At 36.8% G+C, this 27,217-nt stretch overlaps 1 protein-coding gene across 7 annotated transcripts in view; it reads left to right on the top strand.

Moving 5' to 3' along the window:
• MARK1 (microtubule affinity regulating kinase 1) overlaps positions 1 to 27,217 on the top strand; it is a 64,988-nt gene that overhangs the window by 1,669 nt on the left and 36,102 nt on the right. For all 7 annotated transcript variants that reach the window (XM_062571786.1, XM_062571783.1, XM_062571785.1 and 4 more), the window contains exons 2-3: positions 21,863 to 22,066; positions 22,688 to 22,741. In XM_062571786.1, the coding sequence (XP_062427770.1) occupies positions 21,863 to 22,066; positions 22,688 to 22,741 (258 nt within the window). The remainder of the gene's footprint in view (positions 1 to 21,862; positions 22,067 to 22,687; positions 22,742 to 27,217) is intronic.

The following is a 27,217-nucleotide window of genomic DNA, read 5'->3' as shown; positions in this document are numbered from 1 at the left end:
ACATGGCGTGAGGTCGTTGCATGAAATCATGGGGAGCTACCCTACCACCACCACCACCCTCTGTCTCTTGGCAGCTGCTTGCAGTGTTCTTCTAATTAAAAGGGAAAAAAAATCAGTGTACACATTTCTTGGTGTGTATGCAAGCATGTGTTCTGTCATTTGGAAAAAAATTTGGATGTAGCACCTGTCGTAAGAATATACATTCCTTGAGGAATTATGGGAGTTCCTGGCAGGATATGTGGAAAATTGCATATTTCCATAATTCTTCATGCCTGTTGCTCCATAGTGCCCCTTGAAAATAGCCTGGAAGGGACAGAACCATGCAGTAGGTTACTTGGTGAGTCCTTATCAGAGGGTGACAGGTACAGTGGGTAAAATGAGGTTGGAGGGAAATTGGTGCGAAACAATCGGTATAACTGATCAACCTGCACTACGTAAATTCAGCCTCATTTTTTTTCTTCTTTTTGCTATTCTCTACATTTCCCAATGCTATGTTTAATTTCTCTAAATATTTTTAACAGCTTTTTTTTCCTCTTTCACTAAAGCTGTTTTTAAGGCAACAAAATATAAAAAGATCGTCAAGTGTTATTATTCCTATTGAGCGGTTCATTGGGTAAGCTTAGGAAATTAATGGGTGGAGGCAGTACAGTAAAGACTACTTAGATGCCTATTATCAGGTTTGTTTTATTTTTTTTTAAGCAAAGGGCAATAGTAGTATTGAAAATAGGCATTTTTGTGTTTTCACTTAGTGTATGTAACATTATTTACAACTTCCTCTTGATACATTGTATGTAGACTGCCTAGGTAGTTTTTCAGTGTGTTGAAACCCTTGGCTGTGGGGTTATTTGGGGTGAACAAAGCTTTGTACCTCTGCTGAGGCTGGAAACTGGAGGAGGAGAGGGACAGAAATCCAAAAAGCTTTGATCCAGCAGCTCTCTTATTTCTGTGCAGTATTAATTGAGGGAAGAGGGACTTTTATGTTTTCCCCTTCGTACCATACTACATCATATGATTAAAATGGGGATTGACTTTCCTGAATTAAGGCAAAGAAATATATTGGTGATGCATCCTCTTAAATCTTTATGGAGGGTTCTACATAACAGAAAATGCATAGAGATGTGACAACAGGCTATATACAATTTGCTTTAGTAAAATTAATAGACGTGTAAGATTGCTGTAGTTTGTTTTTTCTGAAGACCTTTTAGTCTGGTGTAAGAATTTGTTTTGAATTTGTTTTCTAATCCTTTGGGAGTATTGTTAATATTAGTGTTGTGCTGTTCCATATCCAGCCAGGATTTTAGGTAAAATTGTGCTATGTACTTTTCAGACACACAAAAGAAGTTGGTAAATTCTGCTCCAGAGATCTCACATATGTACTGTGGAGGATTGAATGGACAAGACAGGGGTGCTGGGGTGATGAGGTAGCACTGACCAGAACTGAGGAGGAATGTAGGAATCGTAATTTGTCTTGTCTAGCCAGCGTCATGTGAGAATGATTAAGGGACATCATGGCACGGGGTGGGTTTTAAGGAAGGATACTACAGTGACTGATAATGTGATTTGATTTGTTATCATACAAAGAATTATGATGATTTTCATGCGCATATGTGTGTGCATGCACAGAGTTGGAGGCTGGTGAGAGAAGGGTGATGTCTCAAGAGAGCTAAAAGCAGATGTGGTTTAGGAAGACTGATGGAGACTGACAGAGATGTGTTTTAAAGGGCAACAAATTTGAGTAGGGCAAGAGGTAACAGGATGGAGCAGAGTGGTTGGCTTGGGGTAATAATAATTGTAGCATGTTTTATTTATTTATTTATTGCCTGAATTTGCTTTTGCACAACAAGAACACATGGTTTTGATTTGGACAGAGGGGGCGTGGGAGAAAGTATCTGACAGGAATTCTTTCATTCAGTGCCTTAAGCGGAAGAATGGCCTAGTTTCCGAGCCTTACGGGTTCAAGAGGACAGCTGCATCTTTCTTATCCACAAGTGATGGGCTGTAGCAAAGTGGAAATTGCCTATGTTTTTCCATGTAAGAATATTTTTCCCAGTTATAAGTATACCATTAGGCTGTATGCTTGTTTGAATGGTGAGAACAGGGTATATTCCCCTAATCTTATTTTAAAGGTTTGTATTTCTCTGTTGTGTGTGGTTTTTTTGTTGTTGTTTTCTCCCTTCTTCAGATCTTGAGTGAGCTCCTATGTTGTGGGGGGGAACACATGTTTAGTTAGAGCATTATGCACAGGGGAGAGAGCAGTGTTCATGCTATTAGGAAGCAAGTTACCTGTTTTGAATTTGATCTTCCGTGTGATCATGGGACAGATGAAGTAGATGTTTAGTTTCCTTCTCTTTCTTTTCATCTTTCTGTTTTTTTTTTTGTTTTGCTTTTTATAATTCCATATTTTAATTGCCTGGAAGACAGCTGTTTATATGCAATATTTTTATTATGTAAAAGGAAAAGTTTTGGAGAAAAATAAAAGAATAACATAGTGCTTCAGTGTTCTTTTTAGGCATTGTGAAAGAATTATTAAGGTTTAGAAAGAGCTAATGCAGTTCGATTCTTGTTTCATTTCATACTTCGTGGGTTTTTTTGAGGTTCGTAGGTGAACAAAGCATTAGATTGCTTGAGTTTGGCATTCTGAAGACTACTTGCATGATCAATTGAGTTAAATGTTTAACCGGAATAATGAGATTATTCCGTGTAGCCAAATTATTGTTGGGGTCCATACCATCACATTTGTCTGATTGGGCAGACTTACTGCTTATGATCTAGATTTTTTTAATATATTTTCTGTCTGTGCAGTTAAAATGTTGTGATCAGTAAAGACAAGAATTTCTTTTCCAAGGCACCCAATTACATTTAGAGGATAATATTTCTGCTACAAGAGCAGTAAGTTTTTCCCTTCACAGTTTCTTTTGTAATAGAGGGAGGCCCTGCAAGCTTTTAACTGATATCTGTAGCTTAGCCACTGAGTGGGAAAAAAAATCATTTTTCTTTTCAGCGCAAATACTGAAGTTTCTGTATAATTACATTCCTGATCAGTGACTTGTGTTTGCACTTGCAGGCTGTTTTTTTCTTGTTCTCAGAATTTGGTATGGACTGGGCCTTAGTATCTTAGTGATGCCTTGAGAGAGGACTTCGGAAACTCTTTTCCAGTAGTACAGATTCATTGAGAAACTATTGTGTAAATAGGGCAGAGATGACTTTACTATACTGTGGAGCTATAAATCTGTGGTGAAAGTGAGTGAGCTTTGTGTTTACAATTCTGGAGGAATTTCCCCCTCTCCCCTGCTCCATCCCTCCCACATCCCTCCCAAAACCAACCTTTCCACCCATTTTTTTCAAGTGCAAATGAAGCCATAAAAGACATTTCTTACAGACTGGCCTGGTAACAACTTCAGAGGTGGAACAAAGCTTTCAAATGCTAAATGATATCTGAGAGAAAGCATTGTGTCAAAGTTCTACCACTGATGTTCAAAAATTATCTTTTAGTGTTTTCAGCTTGTATATACATGCATGCACACATACATACATATATTTATGTTCTATTCTGCCCCTAAGGTTAAATATACCACTTTTAAATTGTAGACAGTAGTGTGTTTCAAACTTGGCTTGTTTGTATTGTGGTCATGACATGATCTATTAATTTGCTTTTGTTATTGGGAATACAATGCATACTTTTGGTGCCTTTTTTAGTCTTTCTGGAACTCCTGAATCACTAGTGTGTTTTTTATTTTATTTTATCTTTTTTTCCAGGAGTGAAGACATCAGAAAGATTTTTGAAGTCTTCAGTGTTTCCTTTAGATAATAGCAAATCAAAAAGAAATGGTTGTAGAAGTTGAATATTTTCAAAAATCATTATGAAAGTGGGAAAGTTGTATTGAGACTTTTATATGCTTTGATGTAGTGAATATAATGGAAGTGAATATGAGTTTTAATAAGTTCATTCTTTCTCCACATCCACTAGCAAGCCTGGTTAATTGTTAACAGTCCTATTTTTTCAGTTTGTAAATTAATATTTCTTGTATTCTGTCATCTCAGTGCTAAATTATGAGCTTCAAAATGAGAAGGCAGTATTTCATCTAAGAAAAATGTATTTTTTTTCCTCTGATTGAATAATTTAGCAAAATAAATCTTCAAAGAATTGCTGAGATCTCAAGGTCAGTTTGAAACTTTATAGCTATCCAAGCTGATGTAGCTTAGGCATCGTTTTGTTGAGCATCCTAGTGAACCTAAGCTAAAAAAAATATTTTGAACGACTTAGTCGTTTTTCTTAAAGCAAGTTCTCCTGTGCTATTTTAATCTTACTTTATTTAAATAGTGACCAAACATGCTATAACTATCATAGTAAAATAGTTTAAGGCAGAAGCATTAAGTACTATGCTTACATTAATCTTGCTTCTTTGTAAAGTAAGATGGCAGTTGAAAACTTTTTTTTTTTTTAAGATAAGCATTTTGTCAGAGATTTCTTCATGTATGCTTTCAAAGAAAACACTGACATGCTGAAGGACATACGTTCACATCCATAGCAATAGGCTTCTGCACAATTACATTCAGCTAGGCTACGATTAACCTTTAAAGCAATGAACCACAAATGCTCAGGGAGCAGTGCCGTGGCTCAGACTGTAATGATTGATCAGTAGAGTCTATTTATGTTGACAAAAAAAAAAAAAAAAGTGTAGATTTTCTATGTGTCTCTTTCTAGAATATAAGATCAGTATGTTATTAAATTCACAGCCTGAACAGGACAGCTGATTGACATCTCTGTTACATTCACTTAAACGTTTAGAAAGCAGATTTGCTGTTCTGTTGGAACAAACGCACTATATGTTTTCAAGTTTTCTTGCTCTGTTTTGCTGCATGCTGGCCTAGCAGCAACAACTCGCTTTACTGCTTCTCTTTTGCCATTCCTGTGCTTGTGGGACACCTGAGGGGTGACTGGGTGAAACGATGAGAAGTGGTCTGCACTCCACTTACTTCATTAGCACTGATGTGGCTCATGCTCAAGATGACTTCTGTAAAGACTCCTACTGAGCTTTTCAAGATTTAAGTGCTCTGTACTAATGACTCCTGACCCTCTATGTGCAAAACTATTTCAAGTTTGTGACATTTAATAAAAATGTAAGGAGTATTAGAGAAACCTGCATTCACAGTAAAATAATCCAATATGTTTTGAGGAAAAAAAAAAGGATATTTTTCTTCATATCTGTGTTCTGTGCAGTGATTAGCACTGTACTTCAAAGAGTACTAATACAAGAGAAAGAGGAATATTTGGTTACAGTAAGCTCTAGCGAATTTAACTGTTTTAATTTCCAAGCTGTATACCAAATCCAATGCACTTAAAAAAAGAAGCAATAAAACAATCTTTAGATTTTGAATATCCTGTAAGCATATTTACTGGATATATGTCCTAATGGTAAGGATTGGTAAACATCTTTGGCTTAAAAACTCAGGGCAGAGTGAAACACATTGATAACTTCTGAACAAGGTAGGCACTGGTCTGCATAGCTGTGGTATATTGGAGATAAGTGGAGTGATAATCCTATTTTATATTTAAGCACCTGGCTTTAGTAACAAAATAAAAGACATAAGTAACAAAATAGGAGATCTTAATTAAAGAAGAAAATAATATCCAGCCTTAAAAATGATACGTTTTAATTAATTAATCATGAGGAACTTTGGCTAGTCTTTTTGCAGGAACTTTTGCAGTCTTATGTTTTAAACAAATACAGTTGTGATATGGCTACAGAACTCTTCTTCACCTCTGATGAAAGAACTTGTGTAATATATTAATGTTCATATAGCTGAATAATACAGAATTGCTGGATAGCCTATGGCAGTCTTTTGCAAGAGCAGGTGATGATAATACTACTGATTGCAAGCTCTAATTGTCTCTGTATTATTAAGTAATGGCAGTGCATGATAACTTTAAAATTTCAAGCAAAGACAAAGTTAGGCTGGATTGTTATCTTTTATTAAATAGATGCGGTTGGAGAAAATAGATCAGCTTTTTGATGGACGAGGCTCTTTTAAGCTCACTGTAAAGGCTCCCTCCTGCCCAAGGCTAACCCCATGGAAAAACCTGTAGTGCCTCTGCTCTGCTGTGCTTCTGTAGGAGGATTCACGCCTTACTTATGATGCGGTGAAATGCAGGCAGGCCTTTTTTGTAAGTGAAGACGCAGTCTTAGTCACAGAGATAGAGTGCTATTTCCAGCTTTCTTGGACGCCTTCCTCCAGACTTCCTCCTTTGCCCACTGTTGGTTCACATCTTTCCCATCTTAGCAAAATACTTAGGAAGAAAGTAAAATAAAAATAAATTTATTTTTTAACTTGTCTATAAGCAGCCAGCTTTTTCAGCGTGGAAAAGGCCTTTTAATCTGTTTAATTATATGGATTGTTTTTTTTTCTTTAGTCCCTCAAATATTTTATCAAGAGCATTTTAAACCTGATGATGGTATCTAAACTGTCATAGCAGCTTTATTGTTACGTATTTTCCATTATCTACCTTTCTGAAATTGAGTTTACCCTAGTTCATTCGGTTAGTGGCCACTGAATACCTGTAACTTCCTATTTTATCACCTTCTTGCCCTCTTCTTCTTTGTTTTTCCCCACATTTTGCTTACTAAAGTGCTTTCATGCCTGAGCTTGGGTAATTGTTGCCGACTTCCTTATGCTTCTCATTCTTTCTGGGACCTTTTCCAGTTTTGCTCTTTTAATGACATAACTGAAATCAGTACAAAGCTTTGCTAAAGCTATGTAGTTGTATCTCTTCGTTTATCCTTCAAGTAAAATATCCGTGTGTATGGATCCCAAGGAGGATTTTAGTGGGGGAGTTATCAGAGTTGTAACGCTGAAGGGAGTAAAGAAATGTTTTGCTCTGGGTGGGTGAGGGGAGTCATTTTTGTTTTGGAAGTTCTCTTTGAAATTATTAATGAAAATGATTGTTACAACATTAAATGCTCAACCAGTTAGACCATGTTTTCCGTGTTCGGTATGTTTTTCTCTCCCTCCAGTAGAGTTACTGTGCTTTCTTTTCTCAGATAACAGCTGAGAGTAATCAAGAGTTTTGCAATGATTAGTCAGAAAGGACATGCAATTTTGCAATGTCCTTTGTAGAGAGAGATTTTCTTTGTAAAGTCAGCTGATACGTGAGGAATATGCTGGGAGGGAATCACGGCGTTATTACGGAAGCTGAGTTTAGAACACACTCCAGTATGTGTACTTGCAATGTCAATTGCTTGTTTGTGCTAAAATGATAAATATCTGAAATTCCTTTTGGAGAGCACATGCTTGGCTTCAGTTTTATATAAGTATCTTTCTAATTTTTAGATGTTTCTGTCATTACTTAAAATAAGCAGTGGCACAGCTCAAATTCAGAGAATCTCGCACATTAAGAGTCTGATTATGCCATTGAAATTTGAAGTTGCATTGAGTGCATTGAAATTATGCCTTAGCCTATTAAGTGCTAAGCTAAGCTTTTACAGAGAGGATCTGATAGGTTTCCACAAATGGGTGACGTGTAATGCATTCACTCATATCTCTCTTCCAGGTTATATAAAGTTACTGATTGACAGTAATTGAATTCTTCAAAGCATTTGTATTTTTTATTTAGTATTTTTTTTTCCAAGAGTAATCTTTTTTTTTCTGCAGCTTTTACAATAGGGACTGTCTATGGTTAACAAGTTAAGGAAAATGTCATTACTTGGTGAGAGGCTAAAATAGTGTTTTCTCCTTAAGATCAGGCTCTAGAAGGAATAACAATTGTAATCATTCAGTGTGATGAGGTATATGAAGGAAATAATAATAACATTGTAGTAGCCTTTACCAGACTTACCTATGTATGATATCTTCTCAAGTTTGCTTTTCTTTGTTATTAAACAAACAAGGCTGGTGGCTTTTTAGAGTTCCTTCCTTCCGGTGACGGACATCAGATATACATGAACAAAGAAAATATGTGAAAGCACTTCACAATGAAGCTCTTGCTCCATCTACTGCAGATCACAGAGAAATCTTATGTTCAGAAAGCTGATATGAGCAATGAGGGTCGATCTTATATAGATGCTGGAATTAGGACTGGAAGACATTCTTATTAGAGTATATATGCCTATGGCAGTGTCCATAAAAAGGCTAAGAGAAATCTGATCATTCAACCTGTGTAAACAGAAATAGAATGATAAAGTAAAAACTGCATTTAAAATACCTTCTTAACAAAGCCATCTTTGCTTGATGGTGATTGCAGAAGCGTAGAGCTCTTACCAAAATCAAGTTAGACATTTTGTTTTGCAAGATAAAATTTGGGGAGTTTATTGTTTAGTTGGTTGGTTTTGAGGCAGATGTGCAAGCTTTTGGTAATTTTTGTACTTTGGTATTAAATGCAAGCTTTTTCACCGTTGTTCATTAAATTCATTTCCCAGTGGTATGTAATACTTTGTTGAAATAGAATTGTTTTCAAAGGGAATGGTGTCAAGGGTTCTAGAGTAGCATGGAAGAGACCAGCTGGACTCCTGTATCCATCTGTTTTTTCTTGTTCTCTTCACATACTAATTATTAACCTGAAAAGGCTAAATTAAATACAACACTTGGTTATTAGTCTAAAGGCGAAGTTGTTATGATAAAGAGAAATATTAACTGTGGCTGAGCTGTTTTCCTGGCATTATCTTGATTTTAATAGAAGATATTTCCAAGAATAGCTCAGTTGGAGACACACGGGGGAAGAAAAAAAGAAAAAAGAGAAATGAATTGAGGAAACTGGCAAATATCTTGATAGGTAGTACCATTGTCATATACTGGAGTTACATTTATTTTCAGATAATTTTTGAGAGTGAGTGAAAGGTTGTGCCCAAATTCAGGTTGGATATTGGGTGGTAGAAAGAAGGTAGAAGATGGATAGTTTCTTTACTGTATGCTTCGTGAGAAAAAAAAGATATTTAAATTAATAGCCGTCCCTCTGGAGTTGGAAGGGTTCTACTGAATTTGGTCAGTTTAAGGGGAAGAATACAGAGAGAGATCCCTGGGAGCCTTTGGTAATTTAGGGACTGTGACACTGCGTAATGGGGACGTGTGCTCACGTCGCATACAGTGCTGTGGCTTTCCTTGTCTCATAAGAGGCAGGGAACACCTTAGGGCTGTGGATGGTGGAGAGCCATGAGAGACCTGGCGGTGGAAGAGAGGACGTTACTGTCTGACCCATCCTAAGACTTGAAAAATTCAGCAGTGTGCATATGAAACCTGTATGAGGATGGCTGTCCTTGAAAGTCTGGAGGACAAATCCTCAATTGTTGATAGAGGGATACATGGTCCCTCTAACCTTCTGACGTTGTCCTCATGTTCCCATAAATGACTTGCCTGCTTTCTTCGCTGTTTCAGAACATGACTGGATCAGGACAGAGTTGAGAGTTGCCACTGTTAATGGTGGCTTGGATGCTACCGTTGCTGCTACAGGTTACTTGGCTATAATTTTATCAATTAGATAAAGAAGTCTGGAAATGCCTGACTTGCAGGCTGGGAACAATGTTAAAAAACTGTAGCCTGGGGTCTGTGATCCTCCACCCCTTGATTATCAAGGACTGGAGAGAGAAAGCCGTACTTACTTTTTGTAACTTTTCCACTTATTTTTGCTGTATTGGCTGCTCATTTTAGTGGTGTGTTTATTTTGAATGTACACTGCTTCTTGTTTGACACTTTAATTGTAGATTCTTTGATTCATCATCTTTCTAAGCTTCATCCACATCTTTTACTTTATTTTTTCCAAATTTTCTTGTCTTTCTAGTGAACAGAAAATCCAGCACCTATTGTTTTTAATATTTTCTTTGCATCCTGTGATGTTCCCCCCCCCCTTTTTTTTTTTTGCTCACTTATGTAATCTGGACTATTTCAGTAGTTAGGTTCGTTCTGTTTCTTATGTTTGGCTTTTACATCTCTTTCCTATATTCAGATGATTTCAGGTACATTGCCTTTCTGTCTATGTTTTAAGCTCAAAACATTGTCAGATATCTGCAGTATATTTTTGTGTGATTGACAATATTCATGATCTACTGTGTTACAGTATCAGCTGGTTTAAACGTATAAAGGAATATTATTTTTAGCTGTATTACATACTTCGCAAAAATCTGAGGAATATTGCTGTAGGTTGTTTAATTTTTATATTTAAATTCCTAGTTGCATGTATTTCTAAAGTGTTAAATTGAGGTAGTTTGCATTCATAATTAAAGCCCAAAGGCAGTGGCATAAGTTTAGAAACAGGGGGCACAGAGGAGAGGGTAGTCTGAGCCCTGCGCAGAGCACACTCTTCAGCTCATGTCTTATGACTCATCCCAGGAACACAGAAGGTTTGGATGACTTAACTTTAAGGATAAATCTGTGCAAGATTGGGGATATATTTGCTGAACTGAAATGTGGGGTAATATTTTCCATGTAAAGACAAATAGTTACCGCAGCCCAATGGAGTGCATATTATTTGATCTGTTAATTAGCAATTATATGAAAAATAGGGCAAAGTGCACTCAACAGAAGATTGTCTTCATTTTAGTTTATCTTTTCTTTTAGTTTGTCATGTCCCCTGTACCTGCTGACTTGGATAAATAATTATTATCTTGTTATATATCTAAAACATGATTTGCTTGTTCAGAAGACTTCGGTCTGAATTTAGTGGTGTTCTTAAAACACTCCGTATTGTGACAAGGAAATAACAGTTGAACTGCAGCTCCTACCATCAGATCAGACTTTGCTAGACTGTTATCAGAGAATAAAACCATTGTAATTGAATGTTTCCTGAATGCTGTCTCACTGATAGAGGCATCCTTCACTGTCTAAGGTACTTCTTCCTTTTAGAAATACAGTTGGTGTTCCTTTGCCCAAATACACATTACTATTCCTACCCAGAAAGTCGAACTTTGTATTTATTCTTTTTTAAAAAATATGCCTTTGGAATGCTAGGTCCAATTAAATCATGATTTAAATGTAGTAGTAGAGAACTACATCTCCTTAGCAGAAGGTGTCCAACTGGCACCTTGTCTGAAGGAGGACTTGTTAATGGCATTAAAAGCCCTCAATGTGGAGAATCAGATCAGAAAATATTTCCTAGCCTGAAAGTTGAAGAAGCAAAACTAGTGCACCTCAGTGCAAGAGGCCGTGGTAGAGAAGGTTGCCTTGCTGCACCTCTGGAAGTTGCAGCCCCATTGTGTCAGCCGGCTTTGGTGGAAGGGTATGACATAGGCATTACTGATCTGCTGTAGGTACATGGCATGTTTTCCCATTCTAATTCTCAAAACTAACCAATTGCCCAACTATTTTTAGACTTGTTTATATTGTACTGTGTGAAGAGATGTGTTATGATGAGTCTTTGCACCTTTTGGCTTAGATTGTCAAGATTCTTAAAAGTCAAGTTGCAAGAAAATAATGTGAAATCCTTCTGAATATTAGGTGAATTCATTTGAAACGTAGAGCTTCATGGGAACTGCAGAGCTCTGCACTGCCCTACAGTTTAATTCGTAGGACATCTGTGTGTCAATTAGTATACGGTGCTATCAGGTTGGATATTTTAATTAGTAATCTCTTCACTTTTTTAGAAGAGTTAATAAAACCTTGAGGTACAATAATAGTCTTTTCAAAATACGGTAAGAGTTTGTCTTGATGGATCCATCGCTGGATCTACTGGATGGATCCTGTAATAGGAGTATAAAGACTTTAGACATAGTGTCCAGGTTGGTAATGGAATAACTTACTGAACTCTTCTACGTGCTGGAAATATTACAGGTATTTTGCTCATGTTTGTCATTCCTGAAGTGTAACTTCTTAAGCATGTATTATACGTTCTCCTCTCAATCAAATGCCCAGTGCACATTACGTTTTCATTTCCACGGGGCTTTATTCTGTTTTTTATCAGTTCTTCTGCCTTTCCACTTTCATACAGAATGGGAATAAGGATCTGCTAGCTGCAGTTTAACTAGAAACATTGGTTTGTCTCTGGATTATGAAAGAAAGCGACATGATCAGTTTTCTTTTCCGTGTCTTTCCTATCCTGACTGTGTGGTTCTACAGCAGCTTCAAGTTAAAATTGGTCTTATCCTGCCGGTGGTGCAGTCCCACTTCTTCCTCATGCCTGCAGTGATGATTATGAAGATGTTTGGTGAGTTCTTCAGGGTGCTGGGAGTTACCTGGGCAGAGGAGTCACCAGTTTGTCTGGCTTGTCTCCCTGGGTTGACTCTCATCCTTGCTGTGCCAGCAGCAGTGCAGCTTTCAGTGGGTGCAGGCCTATTGTAGGCATGGAGTGGGTTGGCTTGAGCAGCCGTGGTGCCATGTGCTGACTTGTCCAGAGATTTGTATTAGGTAGTCAGTAGGTAAGAAAAACCATACACTTCATAAACTTGAGAGAAAGGAGTTGTAGGGATTCAAAGCCTGTCCTGATGATAATTGCATGTGTGTTTTCCTTCTGCCTTTTGCAGAAGAAACCTCAGCTGCCCCAGAAGACTAAGTGGTTTAATCATGAGTGTCAGAGATGCTTAGCTTTATAAGCTGGTTACTCTTTTAGTTAGTAAACCTTTTATCTTGCTGCTGTTCTCACTGTCTGGAGGCAAGCCTTAGCCTTCCAGATTGTAGTCCCCAGACTCTAGAAACAGCTCTTTCTCCTCATTTTTGAAGTCTGATATCAAAACATTTTCCATTTCTTGTATTCCTGCAAACTTTTGAGAAGCTCCATATGCTTGACATGATCCTGAACTGAAAGTTGTTTCGTATCTCTTTTCTCCTGCCTTTTATCAGGCCAGATGAAAAATGACCTGGCAGCATCATCTTTAAGTGCAGTAAAAACTTCTGCTGGTTTTCCGTGCCAGAAGTTTCACTTTTGGGAGGTGTTTCTGTTCGTTGGTGTTTGATTCAATTAACCGTCAATATTACTATTTCATTTTTTTTGGTTCTGTGGAATGTTTTTCTGCTGACTTTGAATGCTGTGGCATGCAGCAGCAGTGCATATAGCTGCCCAGGTTTCTGAGCCTGGCGAGATGCTCTCAGTGAGTCAGGATTTGAAAATGTTCGTTTGGAGCCATGTGCTGGCGGTTTTGAAGCTCTCACGAATGCAATAACTCAGTAAAAAAAGACTGGCAAGGTTAGACTGATGACTTCCTGAGAAAAGAGGAATGGCTGGTGAGAAGCATTAAAAGAACTATCTGTAAGAAGGGCAACGTTTCAGATGTTTTCAGGAGGCTGCAGCAGGAGTAGCCTTTCTCTTTCCTCCCTCCTTCCACCTCTAATAAAGTACTTTTCTTTAAAAACACCGATTTGTATTAATTTTTGCATGCATAGTTACAAAGTTAGAAGGAACAAAATAGTAAATGAAATAAACCTTCAGTTCCTATGTTTGAAAAATTTGCTTTAAGCTACTCAAAACTGAATAGCAATATCTTAACTATTTCATTTTGACAAAATAGGAAATGTTGTACTCTTTTGCTTGGTAAGGCTGTTTCTGTAGCTTCTAATGCTGTACTGAATGACAAGCAGTTAGAAATAGGTTAACATACAAAGATTCTGTGAAAAAATTTTTTTTTTCTTCCCTTATTAACACCTGGGATTTATTGCAGCAGCTTTTAGAAGTCCTGTCTTGACTTTCATGTGTGTGGGGTGATGGTGGCAGGGAGTTAAGTTGGCTTGTCATAGCTCTTAATGAAGATGAAATGGTCTGACTGTCCTGAATTAGCCCTAGAAAACCTTGTTTGTGTGTTTGGGATGAGTCAGGAGTGAAGGTGCCAGATTGAAATAGCTATGCCAATTCTGAGTGAAATGAAACAAATGCAGGAAGGTCCTGTCTTCTGCACCGGCACGCCTGGCTAAGCGCTGAGGTTTTCTGAGGGAAGGGGGTAAGAGGAGAAAATGTTCTAGCTGATTCCAGGTTAAAGATCTGATTTACCGAGATGAAGGTATGTATTTTTCTGAAGTGTTTTGACTGACTCCTCTCTTCAGAGGAAGAGCAATGCATTTTTTTTTTAAAAAAAACTTTGAATAAAATGTACCTGTGATTCCCTTTGATAATGAACCCCACCCTTTGTATGACTTTCCTGTTACTTTAAAAAACTGAGAGGAAATCTACTATAAAATAGTATTTCTGAGGTTAGTATAATTATATGAAAACTACAAATATTCTGCAGAACTTCTTGTATATATATTTTTAAATGTATAAATTCTTTAACGAAGTTTGGATAGCTTTGCATGACATTGCATTGGTATAACGTGTTCAGGTTTCTGCCCTAGTGTGCTTGAAGTTGTAAACGTTGCATCCTGCATAGTCAGTGATAAGAAAAATCAACTCCATCTGGAGCTGAGAAACTTATTTCTGATATATCTCTCAAAGCTATGTTGATCACTTTTTTAAAAACAAAAACAAGAAAAACCTGGCTTGGAAGCTCCTTAGAAATTTAGATACCATAGTAACAAGCACAGCATAAGACTTGTGACTTACCAGCTCAGTGCTCAGCAATAAGTGAATATATTACTAGTAAATGTGTATGCTTTTAGAGAGGAATTTTCATTACATACAGATATTAATGGATTGCACTTTATCTTGCAATAGAAATAACTATTTTGCTTGGAGTTGTGAAGTACAGAATCTTATATTAGGGAGAAAAGAAAGATGGAAAAACAGGTAAAGAGAAGTTACTTTGTGTGGTATCTTGCTTCATACTATATATTGAGCTCCATACTTACTTTAGGTTTTATATAAATTCTTTTCAGAGTTACAGCATCAGTTAATGAATGTTCCCATATGCCTGACTGGCACCAGCTTTACTCACAATCACTGTTTTGTACTCCTGGTAGCTTCAAGCCCTCTCAGAAGCTCATTTATGCCTGAAATTTTTACATATTATGTAAAACTGATGTAAACATGATGTAAACAGAAAGATGCATGTGTGTGTCTGATTATTTTCACTCTGTACTTCTGGAAAGCTTATGAGAGCAGGCCCAAGATATAGATTTGAGTTAAAGAAAAACTTTTTAGAATTTTGTTTGATTTTCTTCTGTCTGTGCCATGTGCTGGTCTTGGTATCCAATTTAATATCTATGTAGTCCTTTTCCCTCTTTGGGTGTGGGAATTTCTGTTGTTAATCTATTGTTTCAGCTGAGTAGATTGATTGCTGCCTTCTTCTTTTTAAGCTTTTTCTTTCTTTATAATGAAGTTTCTATCTTGCAGTCACATTCCAGTATGCATTTAATTACTGATAAGGAATTATGAAAAGAATTGTGTATTATTTCTTTTTAATTTTCCCTCCCCATCGTACTTTCTTATGTGTACGAGATGAAAAATGAGAGTGGATAATGCTCTGTTGATATTTTGATTGAGATCAGAGATGATTTAGTGATGGTACAGTATGATGGATACATGTGGCAAGAGTAAGCTGTAGTTTTCTGCAGACAGTAGCATCTAATCCATCAGCTAGTGCCAGAAGAGGGAATTCATTCCTCTCCCAGGTAGACTCTCTCATACTGTGAGGTGTTGCACCACACTTTGTACCTGGCGGTGTGGAGCACTGAATGCTCCATGTGTGATGCACAAGAAGCTGATCTGAACATCTATTTGGCAGCTTCAATATAGAAACCAACAGACCCTTCAAAAACTTTGACTTTTGGTTTAGTTTGGGTTGTTGCATCAGTGAAAGAAAAAGTCTTGCTTAAGGTGGTTTGCCAGAAGTTCTCGGGTACTGAAGAAATCGTTACAGAGAGCAAACGATTACTATATGATAACAGCTGAACAAGTAGGACATCCCTTGTCATATTCTTTCTTCTCTTTTCTCTCTGCTTCTGTATTGTGAACCAAAGCTGCTGCAAAACAAAGCCTTACAGAGGACACATGGTGGTAGATCTGTTTAACTGTCTTCGTGTCCAGATGCATAGCAATAGGAGTACTGCTGTTGGCTAGTTAAGATACAGTAATCCGAAACTGAATCTCTGCTCATAGATCTATTGACAACCTGTTGGACCCGTAAGTAATAATGGTTAATGTGATTTATGAAGTTCTAGGTAACCATTTATGAAGTTCTAGGTAACCATAGGTATACTAGAAAGCTCACAGTGGTAAGTGACTTTTAAGATTCCCTTCTGTTTCAGGAACTGAGAAATGGAGACCTCCCATATTGTATTTGAAAGGCAGGAGTTTCAGTCAGAAATACCTTGGGAGAGGTTTTCTATAAATTCTCAGAGAGGGACAGTTTAAAATTGTTTCAAGCAAGCATCAATAAGGTGTTTGAAAACTTGTGTCTGAAAGCATATTTTCATTACTGCAAGATCTGTGAGCGGGCCATATGCAGTCCACCAAGAAAGGCTATTGCACTTTCCAGTTGATCTGGTATCATGGCACGTTTGCAGAAGTTGAGGACATTTTATATGTACATGCAACGTAAAGAATATGAAATATATAAAATTAAATGACCTTCGTAGTTGATATTGATACACTCCACTCCCACCTGTCTTTCTGTGAGGAAGCTAAACCAAAAAGCTGGTGTATGTTGTATGTATTTGTGTTCTGAGAAGCTGTTTATTCTCCGAGCTTTTTGTAGATAAGGGCCAAGGCTGTGAATCTAGCATCACCTTCTGTAGGAGACTAGGCTGGTGAAGCATAGTTTTATGTTGAAGAAGCAATTTATAAAGCAGTGGTTTTGTATGCAGGAAGCTAGTTCTCTGCTTGTGCAGTGAAGAGGTGCCCAAGGCACAGTGGGGTTGAGCCTCGTAGAGGTGCTGGAGTGCATACTCAGTTCTGCTGCTAAGCAGTGATTATTAGAAGGAATCAAGGAAAAATTGCAAGTTGCAGATTAACCTGATCAGTTTGGGGGGTAGAGAGTCTTCAGCACGCTTCAGACCTATCAGTGTTTCCTTGCTCATCACTGTGACTTCTCTAGTCTAGATTCAGCCCCTACTACTTGCTCTATACTCATGAGGTAACTTTCTAACAGCAGTTAGTGTTTTGATAAATAGCAAGGTCTGTTGTTTCGGGGGATATAGGGGTATTCATAGTAAGCAATATTGAAATGAGAATATTTTGGCCTTTACAGTTGGAAAATAGAGCTTGCATTTTCTGTCTGATTAGTTGGTCTCTTTTCTCCGGAAAAGGTGGGTTGCACCCGTTTATAATGTGTTGAAATTCAAAATTGGCTTGGAATTAATAACCAAGATTTTCCTTTCTATAGAAATGTTTGTGTTCATGCCTGTAACTGTGTAACATATAAAAGACAGGGAAGGAAATTGTTAATTTTATGCCCTCGATTAAGTTAATAGTCCAAAATATTGATACCACCAATAATAGCAGTTGGATTCAAAGGAAGGAAACGTAAATAGGTGATCTTTACATTTTCTGATTTAATGCATATTTTTACTCTTGGGCAATTATGAAGGATTTTGTGCCCTAGGATAATGGATATTCTTTGCTGCTGAACAGACTGAAAAAGTTATTTTACTACAAGAATTGGAACGTAAGCTGAGGATGGTACTAAACAGTCAGAGGAGACTGACCAGAAAGTTAGTGACCTATAGCTGATGAATGCCTCTAAGTTTTTAATTTGAAAATAAAGCTGTGAATAATCCACTGAGTAAAAGTTAGGGAGACGGTTAAGAGTGTACTCCTTTGTGTGGGCTAGCAGTTATGATTACCTTGCAAAACATTACAGCTGCTATAAATGCTTACATGTATGGCACATGCTTGGAAATGCTCAGGGTGATGTATATCAAAACTGGCTGCAAGAAACTGAAGATCAGAAAGGGAGTAGTACTGGGAGGAAAGATGTGATGATGTGCGTGTTTTCTAGCACCACACCTGCGTACTTTGATTCCATGGGCTCACTGTACTGAGGTATTTGACTTGCAGAAATTCAAGCAGGGGCAGACCCGGGACTAAAAAGTTTGCTAGAAGCAGTGAAGTGCATCTGTAAGCAGGCTGATGAATGGATAATGCTGATACATGGCCAAGTTCGCAGCCTTGGCCTTTATCTGCAAAACGCTTCGTGAACAAAGGGCTCCTGTGACTCGGAGGGGCTGTGGAGACCTTTGTGGGGTCTGAGCGGGCCAGCGTGTGCCGCTTGCTGGCTGACGTTGTTCTGGGGACTTCCAAGGCTGAACTCTGAGCGCAGGTGGTGCACTCGTTGACGCAAGTTTAATCAAAGTGCCATATATAATCAGTGAGGGTATAGCCCGGTATAGCAAAGTGGCTGAAGGATAGCTAGGAAATGAAGATGTAGAATAGAGAAGTCTGCGCTTCACATCTACTTTCCGGGGATAGTTCTCTGCGCTTTTTTTCCCCAGATACTGTGTCGGTGTCATCTTGCTTCGGCAGGGCCGCGCTGGATGCGCAGGATGAACAGCAGCTTTGGTTCTTGGCGAGGCTGGGGATCAGATGAACTCTTTAGTGGTGGTTTTTTTATTTTTTTTTATTTTTTTTTTTTATTCCAGTGAGCTTGGCTTTCGGTAGCTTGTCAGAAGCAAACCTAGTTAGGAGAAATAAGCATTAACTGCGCTCTACTCAGTCTAGCACTGAATCTTAATCTAAAGCTGAATGTTGGCATTACTTCCCTGAGATTGCTGAACAAGTTGCTTTTCTCTGAGTACCTGGCTAATATGCAAAACACTTAAGTGGCTAATATAACATTCTGTTTCAGTTCTAAACTTTTAATTATCATTGCAGCTTTTTTGTTTAAAATAAAATTGCATTCTACTTGTAATTTTATGACTTTTAGACATTTCATGCAACATTAACACAAACTGAACATACAGGCAGTCAAGTTCATGCTGTATTGTAATGTAGTGTTTCCCAGGCACGCAGTTATGTTGAAATAAGTATTTAAGAAGGAATAAAAGATATTGTCAAGATAAATATAAAAAAAATCAGAATTACCTATTAAAGCACTGTGCAGGAAATGTAGTTTGTTAGGTAGAACTGTTTTTTGGTGGCAGTGAAGTTCAAGGAGGAGAACTTTGTGGGAATTTAGAGATAGCAGATATCTTGTTCTTCTGAAATGACATTTTTAAATAGTCACATACTAGCTGATACATAATGAATGAACATATAATAAACAAGAAAGAGCTTAAAACTACATGTTGCCTGCTGCTGCGGAATTCAGGTTTCAGCTGTAATGTTGTTTGGGAACACTCTGAGATACCATTACTTTGACCTAACTTAATTTTTTTCAACTTTTCAACTTCTTATTATTCTTTTAATACTCTTTTTATAAAAAAAAAAAATTTTTAAGTTGATGAATTCTTGATTTTCTTATTTAAATTTCTCTGTGCTTTTCAGCGATAACAAGCTGTTTAAGTGCAAAAGAGCTGCTTATTACAAAAACTAAGAAAAATAATTTGTAATGTATTCAGTGCTGCTCAAATACAGAAATTATACATATGTGGCGCTCGAGCTGAGAAATTTGACCTTTTTTATGCATGTTTTCTGTCACTCTTAGGCATAGCTGGAGAGTTGACTATGAAGATAATCTGTCCAAGAGGAAATAAATAAGAATCTGTCCTGAGGGGCTTAGCCTTTTTGCCACAAAAGGCCAAACTCTAGAATTGTCATGACCATGAACTTTATCTATCTTTCTTTTGTTTTCAGATTTGCTCTGACTGGATTTGGGATTACTAGCTGATTTTCCCCTTTAAATCTATGTTAAAATGATATATCCTGTGAAGCTGTCTTTCAGTTTGCCTCTGGCATTGGTTTTCCTTGCCTTGTCCAACTGTTTATCTAAAAAATACCTTCAAGTGCCTGCTGAAAGCAAGTTAATCCTATGGCATGCATGGAATTGGCACCCTAATTGATATTAGGGTGGCTAATAGTTGTGGTAGTGATTATGGATCAGCCAGGGGAGATCTCACTGTGGGCATGAGCAGGCTGCAGAGCTCGAAGTCTTCAACGCTTGCTTGTGTAACAATGCTGTGGCTCTGGATTGGGTTCTAGGTACAGCTATAGTATTTGTTGTTAGTACCATAGAAATAATGATCTTGGGTATTTTCTGAGGCAGGATTTTTAGTTGGGCTCCTTTTTAGTGCATGTAGGACCAGTGTCTTATATTGCAGGAATTCTTTAAAGCTTCTTAGCCTGGAGCTGTCCTTATGAACCTCTCTTTCTGAGTCTACAGAAAGTATTTTAATTATGTGCTTCTAAGGGATATTGCTGTCATGTTATTTCATGGTTGAATAGATTTGTCTGAAATACAGACTTTAAGTGTCTGACTTGGTTGTGCAATAAATTCGAAAACAGTTTAGCTATACATTAAGCAATGATAGTAAAATAGTATTTCACAGAGACGTTCAGATAATGAAAAGATAAACAGAAAATTAAATTTTGGACCATTCCCTTGGTCACAGTGAATAATTAATAATGATGGCAGTGATGTAAGCAAACTTTTGTATGTTTGGGAGGGACTTCGTGGCTTCTTGATTTATTTTGGTTTTGTTACAGCTGTTAGCTGGTTGTCTCAATTCTGCTACCGTGCATACACAGAGACAATTCCAACCAGCACTGTGGAGCTGTTTGCAAACCTCGGTGCTTGTAGAAGGGGGTTAGCATCAGTGCGTCATAACTGGGTGCTGTGGATGGAAGCACTACTTTAAACTCTTATTTTACACAGGAAAAGAATTATTTGTGTAAGGAACGATGGGCAAGATTGGTACAGGCAAACGTTAGGTTGCGTGTTGGGTGAAATGGTGAAACAGACTGCTGCATGCTCAATCTGGTGCTTCTGATTTAAGGTGAAGGATGTAGAAATCTGTGCTGTAAAGAAACAGGCTCAGTTAGTGCTTCATAAAAAAAAAATTGAGATAGCCAACCTTTGACTGAAGCAATGACTAATGAGGAAATATTTTGTTCATGCTGTATGCTTACTAGAAATTAAGATACACTTGTGAGTAAGCACACCTTTCTTCTACAAAATATAAGAATTGGTCAGAGACAACACTATCCATACCCAGGGTATTTGCCTTTCTTAAACTGTGTAACTTAAATTACCAGAGGCTAAATTTTATCCTTTAAGCATTTGTATCCATCTGCTATTGATATTAGAAATCATTTGAAATACTGGAACACTTAACACCCCTGTAGCATCTTCCTCTGACTTCTATGTGGAACATTTCCAAGCCTCAGTTGCATCTTGCCCCTTACCTACTTGGAAGCATATAGAAGCACTGCAGCTTTAAGCTACTAACTTGGTGTGGGATGACATGTTGATTACATTCAAAGTGACATCATTTCAGCTCTTTAGATTCCTGACATTTAAAATACATGAGATATTGTGGAGTTGACTTTTATTAATAGATTATTATTTTTGAATAAGAATGCAGACTGCTCGTTACTTGAATGAGAACTTGTATGGCTTACAAAGATGCAAGCAGATTTGGGAACAAAGTTTACTTGAAATGATTTTTTTCTCAAAATATTACTTGAGATGAAAAGATGCTTTAAAAAATTCTTGTGTAGCCTTCTTTAGAAATATATTCTTAATTTGTAATTTCAAGTTAAGCATGTATAGCTGTTCTTATGATTTTTTTTGTGTTGTGTATTTTTAAAAGACTGAGATTTGCTTATGATTAGACAAGTGTATTTGCAACATAGTGATGTAGTATGTAGTTTGGCATAGGTTCATATTAAAAATATCTTTAATGATTATTGATTAGTGTCTAGATGTCTCCAGCTTTGCTTTTGAAATAGGCATAATCTTTCTGTAAGCTTCTTTCTTGTTATATGCATCAAAGTCTCCTCAAAGGCAGCATGTTCTGCGTAGGCCACAATCCAAAGTTATCCATTATGCTTGTAAAAATAAATAAAATGAAAATTTTTTTATGCTTTTAGACAAGTTTGCTGCAACTGTCTAAAATCCCCAATTTTTTATTTGCGTTATAGCATACCTCTGTGGATGGATACGCTGAACCACATGTCCAGTCTATCAAATCAAGTAGCAGACAAAATGTCCCTCGATGCAGAAACTCAATTACATCTGCCAATGAAGAGCATCCTCACATTGGAAATTACCGCTTACTGAAAACAATAGGAAAAGGAAATTTTGCCAAAGTGAAACTGGCAAGGCATGTTCTCACAGGAAGAGAGGTATATGTATATAAGTATTTTATATTTTCTTTGACTGTCCTTATACATATTTCTGCTGTTGTTTATAGCTTAGTTTTCAAACTGTAAAAAAACACTTTTCTCATCATAAAGTAAGATGCAAAGAGAATGTTTCAGGATAAGTGAAAATGGTTATCTGATGTGCCTGAGGTTTTTTCCACCCACCCCTTTTGAAAATGTAAACTCTTTGGTGAGGAGATCAAAAAGTTTGTGACAAAGCAAGGTTTGGCAGACCATTTTATTCTGGGGTTGGGAGGTGGTCCATTCATTGCTGAGAGCTTCCAAATGCAAAGGAAAACTCTATCAGTGGAAGCCCATCTGTTTAGTGGAGGGAGTGGTTTTGCACTGGGCAGGATAACATTGTTCTGTCGACAATGCTGGCAGAAATGTAAAACTGGCCCCTTGTAGTACCATCCAACAGCAAAAGTCTTGAACTGCTTCTGTCACATCCTAATAGATGAGAAATTTTACTTAATAGACCATAAAAGTAGATATTTACAGATTGCATGTACCTGTATGCTTTTTTCCACAAATTTACAATATATTGCTGTTCAAATACTTTTCTGAGTTTAATAATCAATGTTTTTTTTCCCCCTCCCCAAGGTTGCTGTGAAAATAATAGATAAAACCCAACTAAATCCTACTAGTCTACAAAAGGTAAGAACATACCGTAACATCTGCAATCCTATGCAGAGTTAACCTATGGTCTTTTATTTCCTTGACAAAAATCTTTGATCTCTTTACCTTTGTAAGCAACAAAGGTATATGTTAACTATGTATGTATGACCTTGGGAGACAGAGTCTTGTCTTAGCTGTAATGTGCATTTGCAATTTGTTTGAGAGCAGTTACTCTGTACAGTTCCTAGCTAAGCAGTGCTTCTTTTCTCTTCCTTCCTCCTCCAGCTTTTCATTGTGCTGCCAGTAAAATTTGTGTCTAATTAGGTACACAAATAATTTATCTGCATTCTAAATTAAGATGCAACCCTGTATAGAAGAGTTTTTCTTGAATTTTTCTTTAATGTAATAATTGCTTTTTATGGAGTTGTAAGGGTGCCAGTTTTTATGGCTTTAATGTTTTTTTCAGCTCTGCTTTTATATTCTTTCAATTTTAATAAAATATTTGCTAAACCCAAGGGCCCTTTAACAATTTCTTCTTGTATATAGTACTGAAGAAATGACTGAAGGTAATCTGAGTGTTCTGATTTCTCCATTGCACTTTTAGTGCCTATAGGTAGAAATTCAGAAATCCTTTACAGGCATTGTGGTGTTGAGAAGAGTTTACTAAAGATAGGTCAGTTTGGATCATCTGATTTTACCAAAACTCTGGTGTGTGGTTTTAGTTCTGTTATGTGTCATTTGCTCCCTACCAGCAACACACACAATTTGTGCATGCCTATGTTTGTTTTGGGGTGAGGTCCTGAAAAATTGTATTTTCCTGGGTGTGTAAGTCACATGTTACCAAAATTTTGGGGTATTTGTTTTGTTTACAAATATTAATCTGCTGCTGTCTATAGCTGTAGAATGAGAGGAGGAGAGAGAATGGGTTTATTACTGTTCTTTTCTCTCTGGCTGCTGTTGCATTTATCTTATTGTGTGACTTAGGTTATGGGGAGTTAAGAACAACTTTGATTGCTTTAATTTTTTAACTGTTACTTCCCATGTGCTTTTTTTTTTGTGTGTGTTTCAGTATGGGTTCTTGAGTTTTGCTTTTTAATTCAACGTACCGTGAAGAGTCCATGCAAAAGCTCTGTCATTCTTAACTCCATCTTTGAGTTAAGCAAATCTCTTTGGTAATTATTGACCTAGTGAAGAGGGGCCCATTGAGGCAGTGCTGACGGAGCATACTGCCAAAGTCCTGTGCTGCTCACTTAGCTGGTTCCCTGCCTAGCTTGGGATTTCACAGGGAATGCTAGCTGAATTTGTTTATTAGCAATAAGAGGGTAAAAGATATCCTTTGCTAGTGTTTTTTTTAATTGAGTGACATTTTAATTTCAGACTCCACGTGCATCCTTCTGGCTCTTTTCTATGCCATTTTACATGGAGATTGACATTGTGCATGCAAATCTGCAAAAATACTTAGTTGTGAAGTCCTGAAATGACAATTTGATACAAATTCATGAGAAGCTGTTGGTGGGGAAGAAAAGTTCAATACATGTCTTTGCCTAAAAAAAAAAAAAAGTATTTTTGAGGCACTACTTTTAAAGGATATGTTAATGCTTAGTACCTGATTTCTGCTTCTTAAATTGACATGTTCTTTCATTTACATGGCAAAAAATTCCGAACAAATCTTGGTTAATGTGAATTAAATGGACTGCATTTTAGTTCACACCCTATGCTAAACATTGTTAGGGTATATGAAAAGTACAGTGATTCAGTTTTTGGACTGTACTATGCAGTATAGTTTAACTGCCTTTGAGGTTGGAGCTTGTGTATTAGGATGAAGAAAATTAATATTTGTTGCAACTGAAACAAAGATTTAGATAGTCTGTGTTAAAACCATAATGCTTTTCTAATGCTTGCCTTTTTGTTAACCACTCCACAGAAAGACTGAGATATTCAAGATTAGGTTAAACTTGCAAAACAAAATGTGTAAGAAGTCAATAAATTCATGAGGTGTGATGCAGCTCGTGCTTTTTCCTTTTTTATCTTTTTTACTTTCAAACTTCAATAAAATTAAAAATTTTATCTTAATATGTTATATCTCATATTTTTAGCTTCCTCATATTTCTACGGGAACAATATGCTTTGTGGTATTACCGGGATTTTTCACAAAGTTTAAAATTTCTGGGAGGCTAAGCATGCAAAACTTATTTGGGGGATAATTAATAATAAGTAAGTTGCATTTCACACAAAATCCAATAATTGGTTAAGAGCCATTCCAAGCATAAATGGAATATTTTTATAAAGATGCAGTCACATTGCGCAAGTAATATGTTTACTATAACTAGGTCGTAACATAGCTATGTAATTAGACAGTTCCACTGTTTACTTCTTTGTGGATGCAAAGTTGATAGCAAGAGAAATTTCTAGGTTCAGTTAGCAGAAGTTTGTAGCAGAAGTAAGGACTGAAGTTAAACTTGATGATTTAACCAAGATACCATCCTCCTTCAGTAACTGTTAGAAATCTTTATTCCTTGCAGCTCCTGCTTATTGCAGGAAAATGTGATTAATTGTTGATATAACGTTTTCTATTATAACATCTTGATTGTAAGTTTTAGAAAAGTAATCTTCTTGTTTTGAAACTTTAAATGTCTGCTTTCAGCTTGCTGTACTTTCTGTAAATGTTGAGTGAAACTGAATTTTGATTCCCTGAAAGCTTTTAGAGTAAGCATAAGCACTGTTTTTGTGCAGTCACTCAAGCAGCTATCACTTATTAAAGTAAATTAGAGGTAGGAGGATGGTTTGACATTTCAGTATATACTTAAAATTGCTTTTGTCAGAACTGTGCTTTCTATCTGTTTTTTGATTTCTACATTGCCATTTTTGCATTGTAGAAAACTTACTACTTTAGAAGTTCTTGTGTTGTTCTAATAAATCTCCAAGTTCCGCAGTCTTTTTTTTTTTTTTTTTTTTTCCCTTCTTTTTTTATCTGAACTTGGATAAATTTAGCTGCCTGGGCAGAAGCAAGCAGCTAGAAAAGTAAACACAAGAAACAGTCTATATTCAGTATTCTGTCTGTTTAATAAGGCTATGGTAACTTCCCTTTTAGTTCAACTGTACTTTTAAAAGTTTGTGATTCATTATGTGCTTACATAATGTCAGTGTAATGTGAATTTTTGTATTATCATTATCAGAGTTGTATTTTGTATTTTTAAAGAAGCAGAAAATACTTCTTAGCCTTCTAGCTTTTTGCATGGAAACTTGTTTAATTTGCACAGAGGGGCTTTGGGAGTGGGGAGGTGGATTGTTCCAGGGCTTCTCCTATACTTAGGACTTAATAGGTTGTCATTTTTCGTCAAGAGGTAATGTTAGGAATAAGAAGAGGTAATAGTAGTATTCTTGTAATAAGAAGAGATACTTTTGTAATGGATGTTTGCAGGGGAATACTGAGGTAAGTTACTGCCATAAAAATGACACTCAAATTTTGAACTCATTTGAAACAGTGTAGTTGTGATTGCAATCTACAGAACTCTGAAGCTTGTAAATTCTGCACAGATCAGAAAAAACTTTTAGGCCTTCAATAATTTCTTGACACTCTTAACTAAATACCACAGATAGTGGTGATCTTGAGTTTTGTGAGTGACCTGGTGCCTTTCCATTCACTATAAAATAAGGGATACCCAGTGCATGTAGGTTTTCCTTTGGTAGCTGCTACTGATAGAATTAAGTAAAATGAGCTGAGGCATTGTAGTTGTTCATGTACTGTTTTGTAAACAGAAATATTTGAACACATAGTTCAGTCACTGAAGGTGTCAAGTTGGGTCTGTAGTTAGCCACCAATATGAAAGCAAGGAAAATCTAATTTGTCCTTAGCTTATATAACTATAATATATACCATTTTATAAGACTGCTAAAGACAGAGCATTATATGGCATAAACTGTTAACAGATGTAATACCGACAAGTTACTTTGCAATCTTAATTATTTTAATTTAAAAGATATGAACGTTAGGAAAGGACAGAAGTAAGGTGACTTTCTGAATTTTTAATTTGGCCTCCTTGTACATACACTGTGATAGTCATGTTCATAATCATATACTTTTTGCTTCAGGATTCTACCTCTTTAAGTAGACAAATCAATGTCAAGTTAAGGATGTTTTATCCAATCTTTTGTTTTCTAGTTGTTAGGTATGTGATCCCCAACTTATTTAGTAGCCCCTGTTTAGAAGACAGAATTGGTTTTTTGGTGGACTTCCTGTCTTGATAGCAACATACTGTACCAGCTTAAGTTTTTGCATTGTTATGATTTTAATTTTTGCCAAATATACGTATTTGGCATCATATCTTGAATTTGTATCAAAATAGCTGTTATATTTTCTGCATGTCTGTTGTGTTAAATTATTTTCTTGTACTGGCTTCATTTAGCAGCATTTCTGGAATAGTGGTCTGTTGCTCTTACGCAAATTGCTAGTGCAGCAGAAGATGCCTTTTTTCCTTAATAGGTTTAAAAAGCAAGTGGCATTTTCAGATTGCC

The sequence above is a fragment of the Rhea pennata genome, chromosome 3, assembly GCF_028389875.1.
Source record: "Rhea pennata isolate bPtePen1 chromosome 3, bPtePen1.pri, whole genome shotgun sequence".
NCBI classification, from domain to species: Eukaryota; Metazoa; Chordata; class Aves; order Rheiformes; family Rheidae; genus Rhea; species Rhea pennata.
Note: the sequence above shows the minus strand (reverse complement) of the source record. Positions and strands in the feature narration are given on the sequence as shown.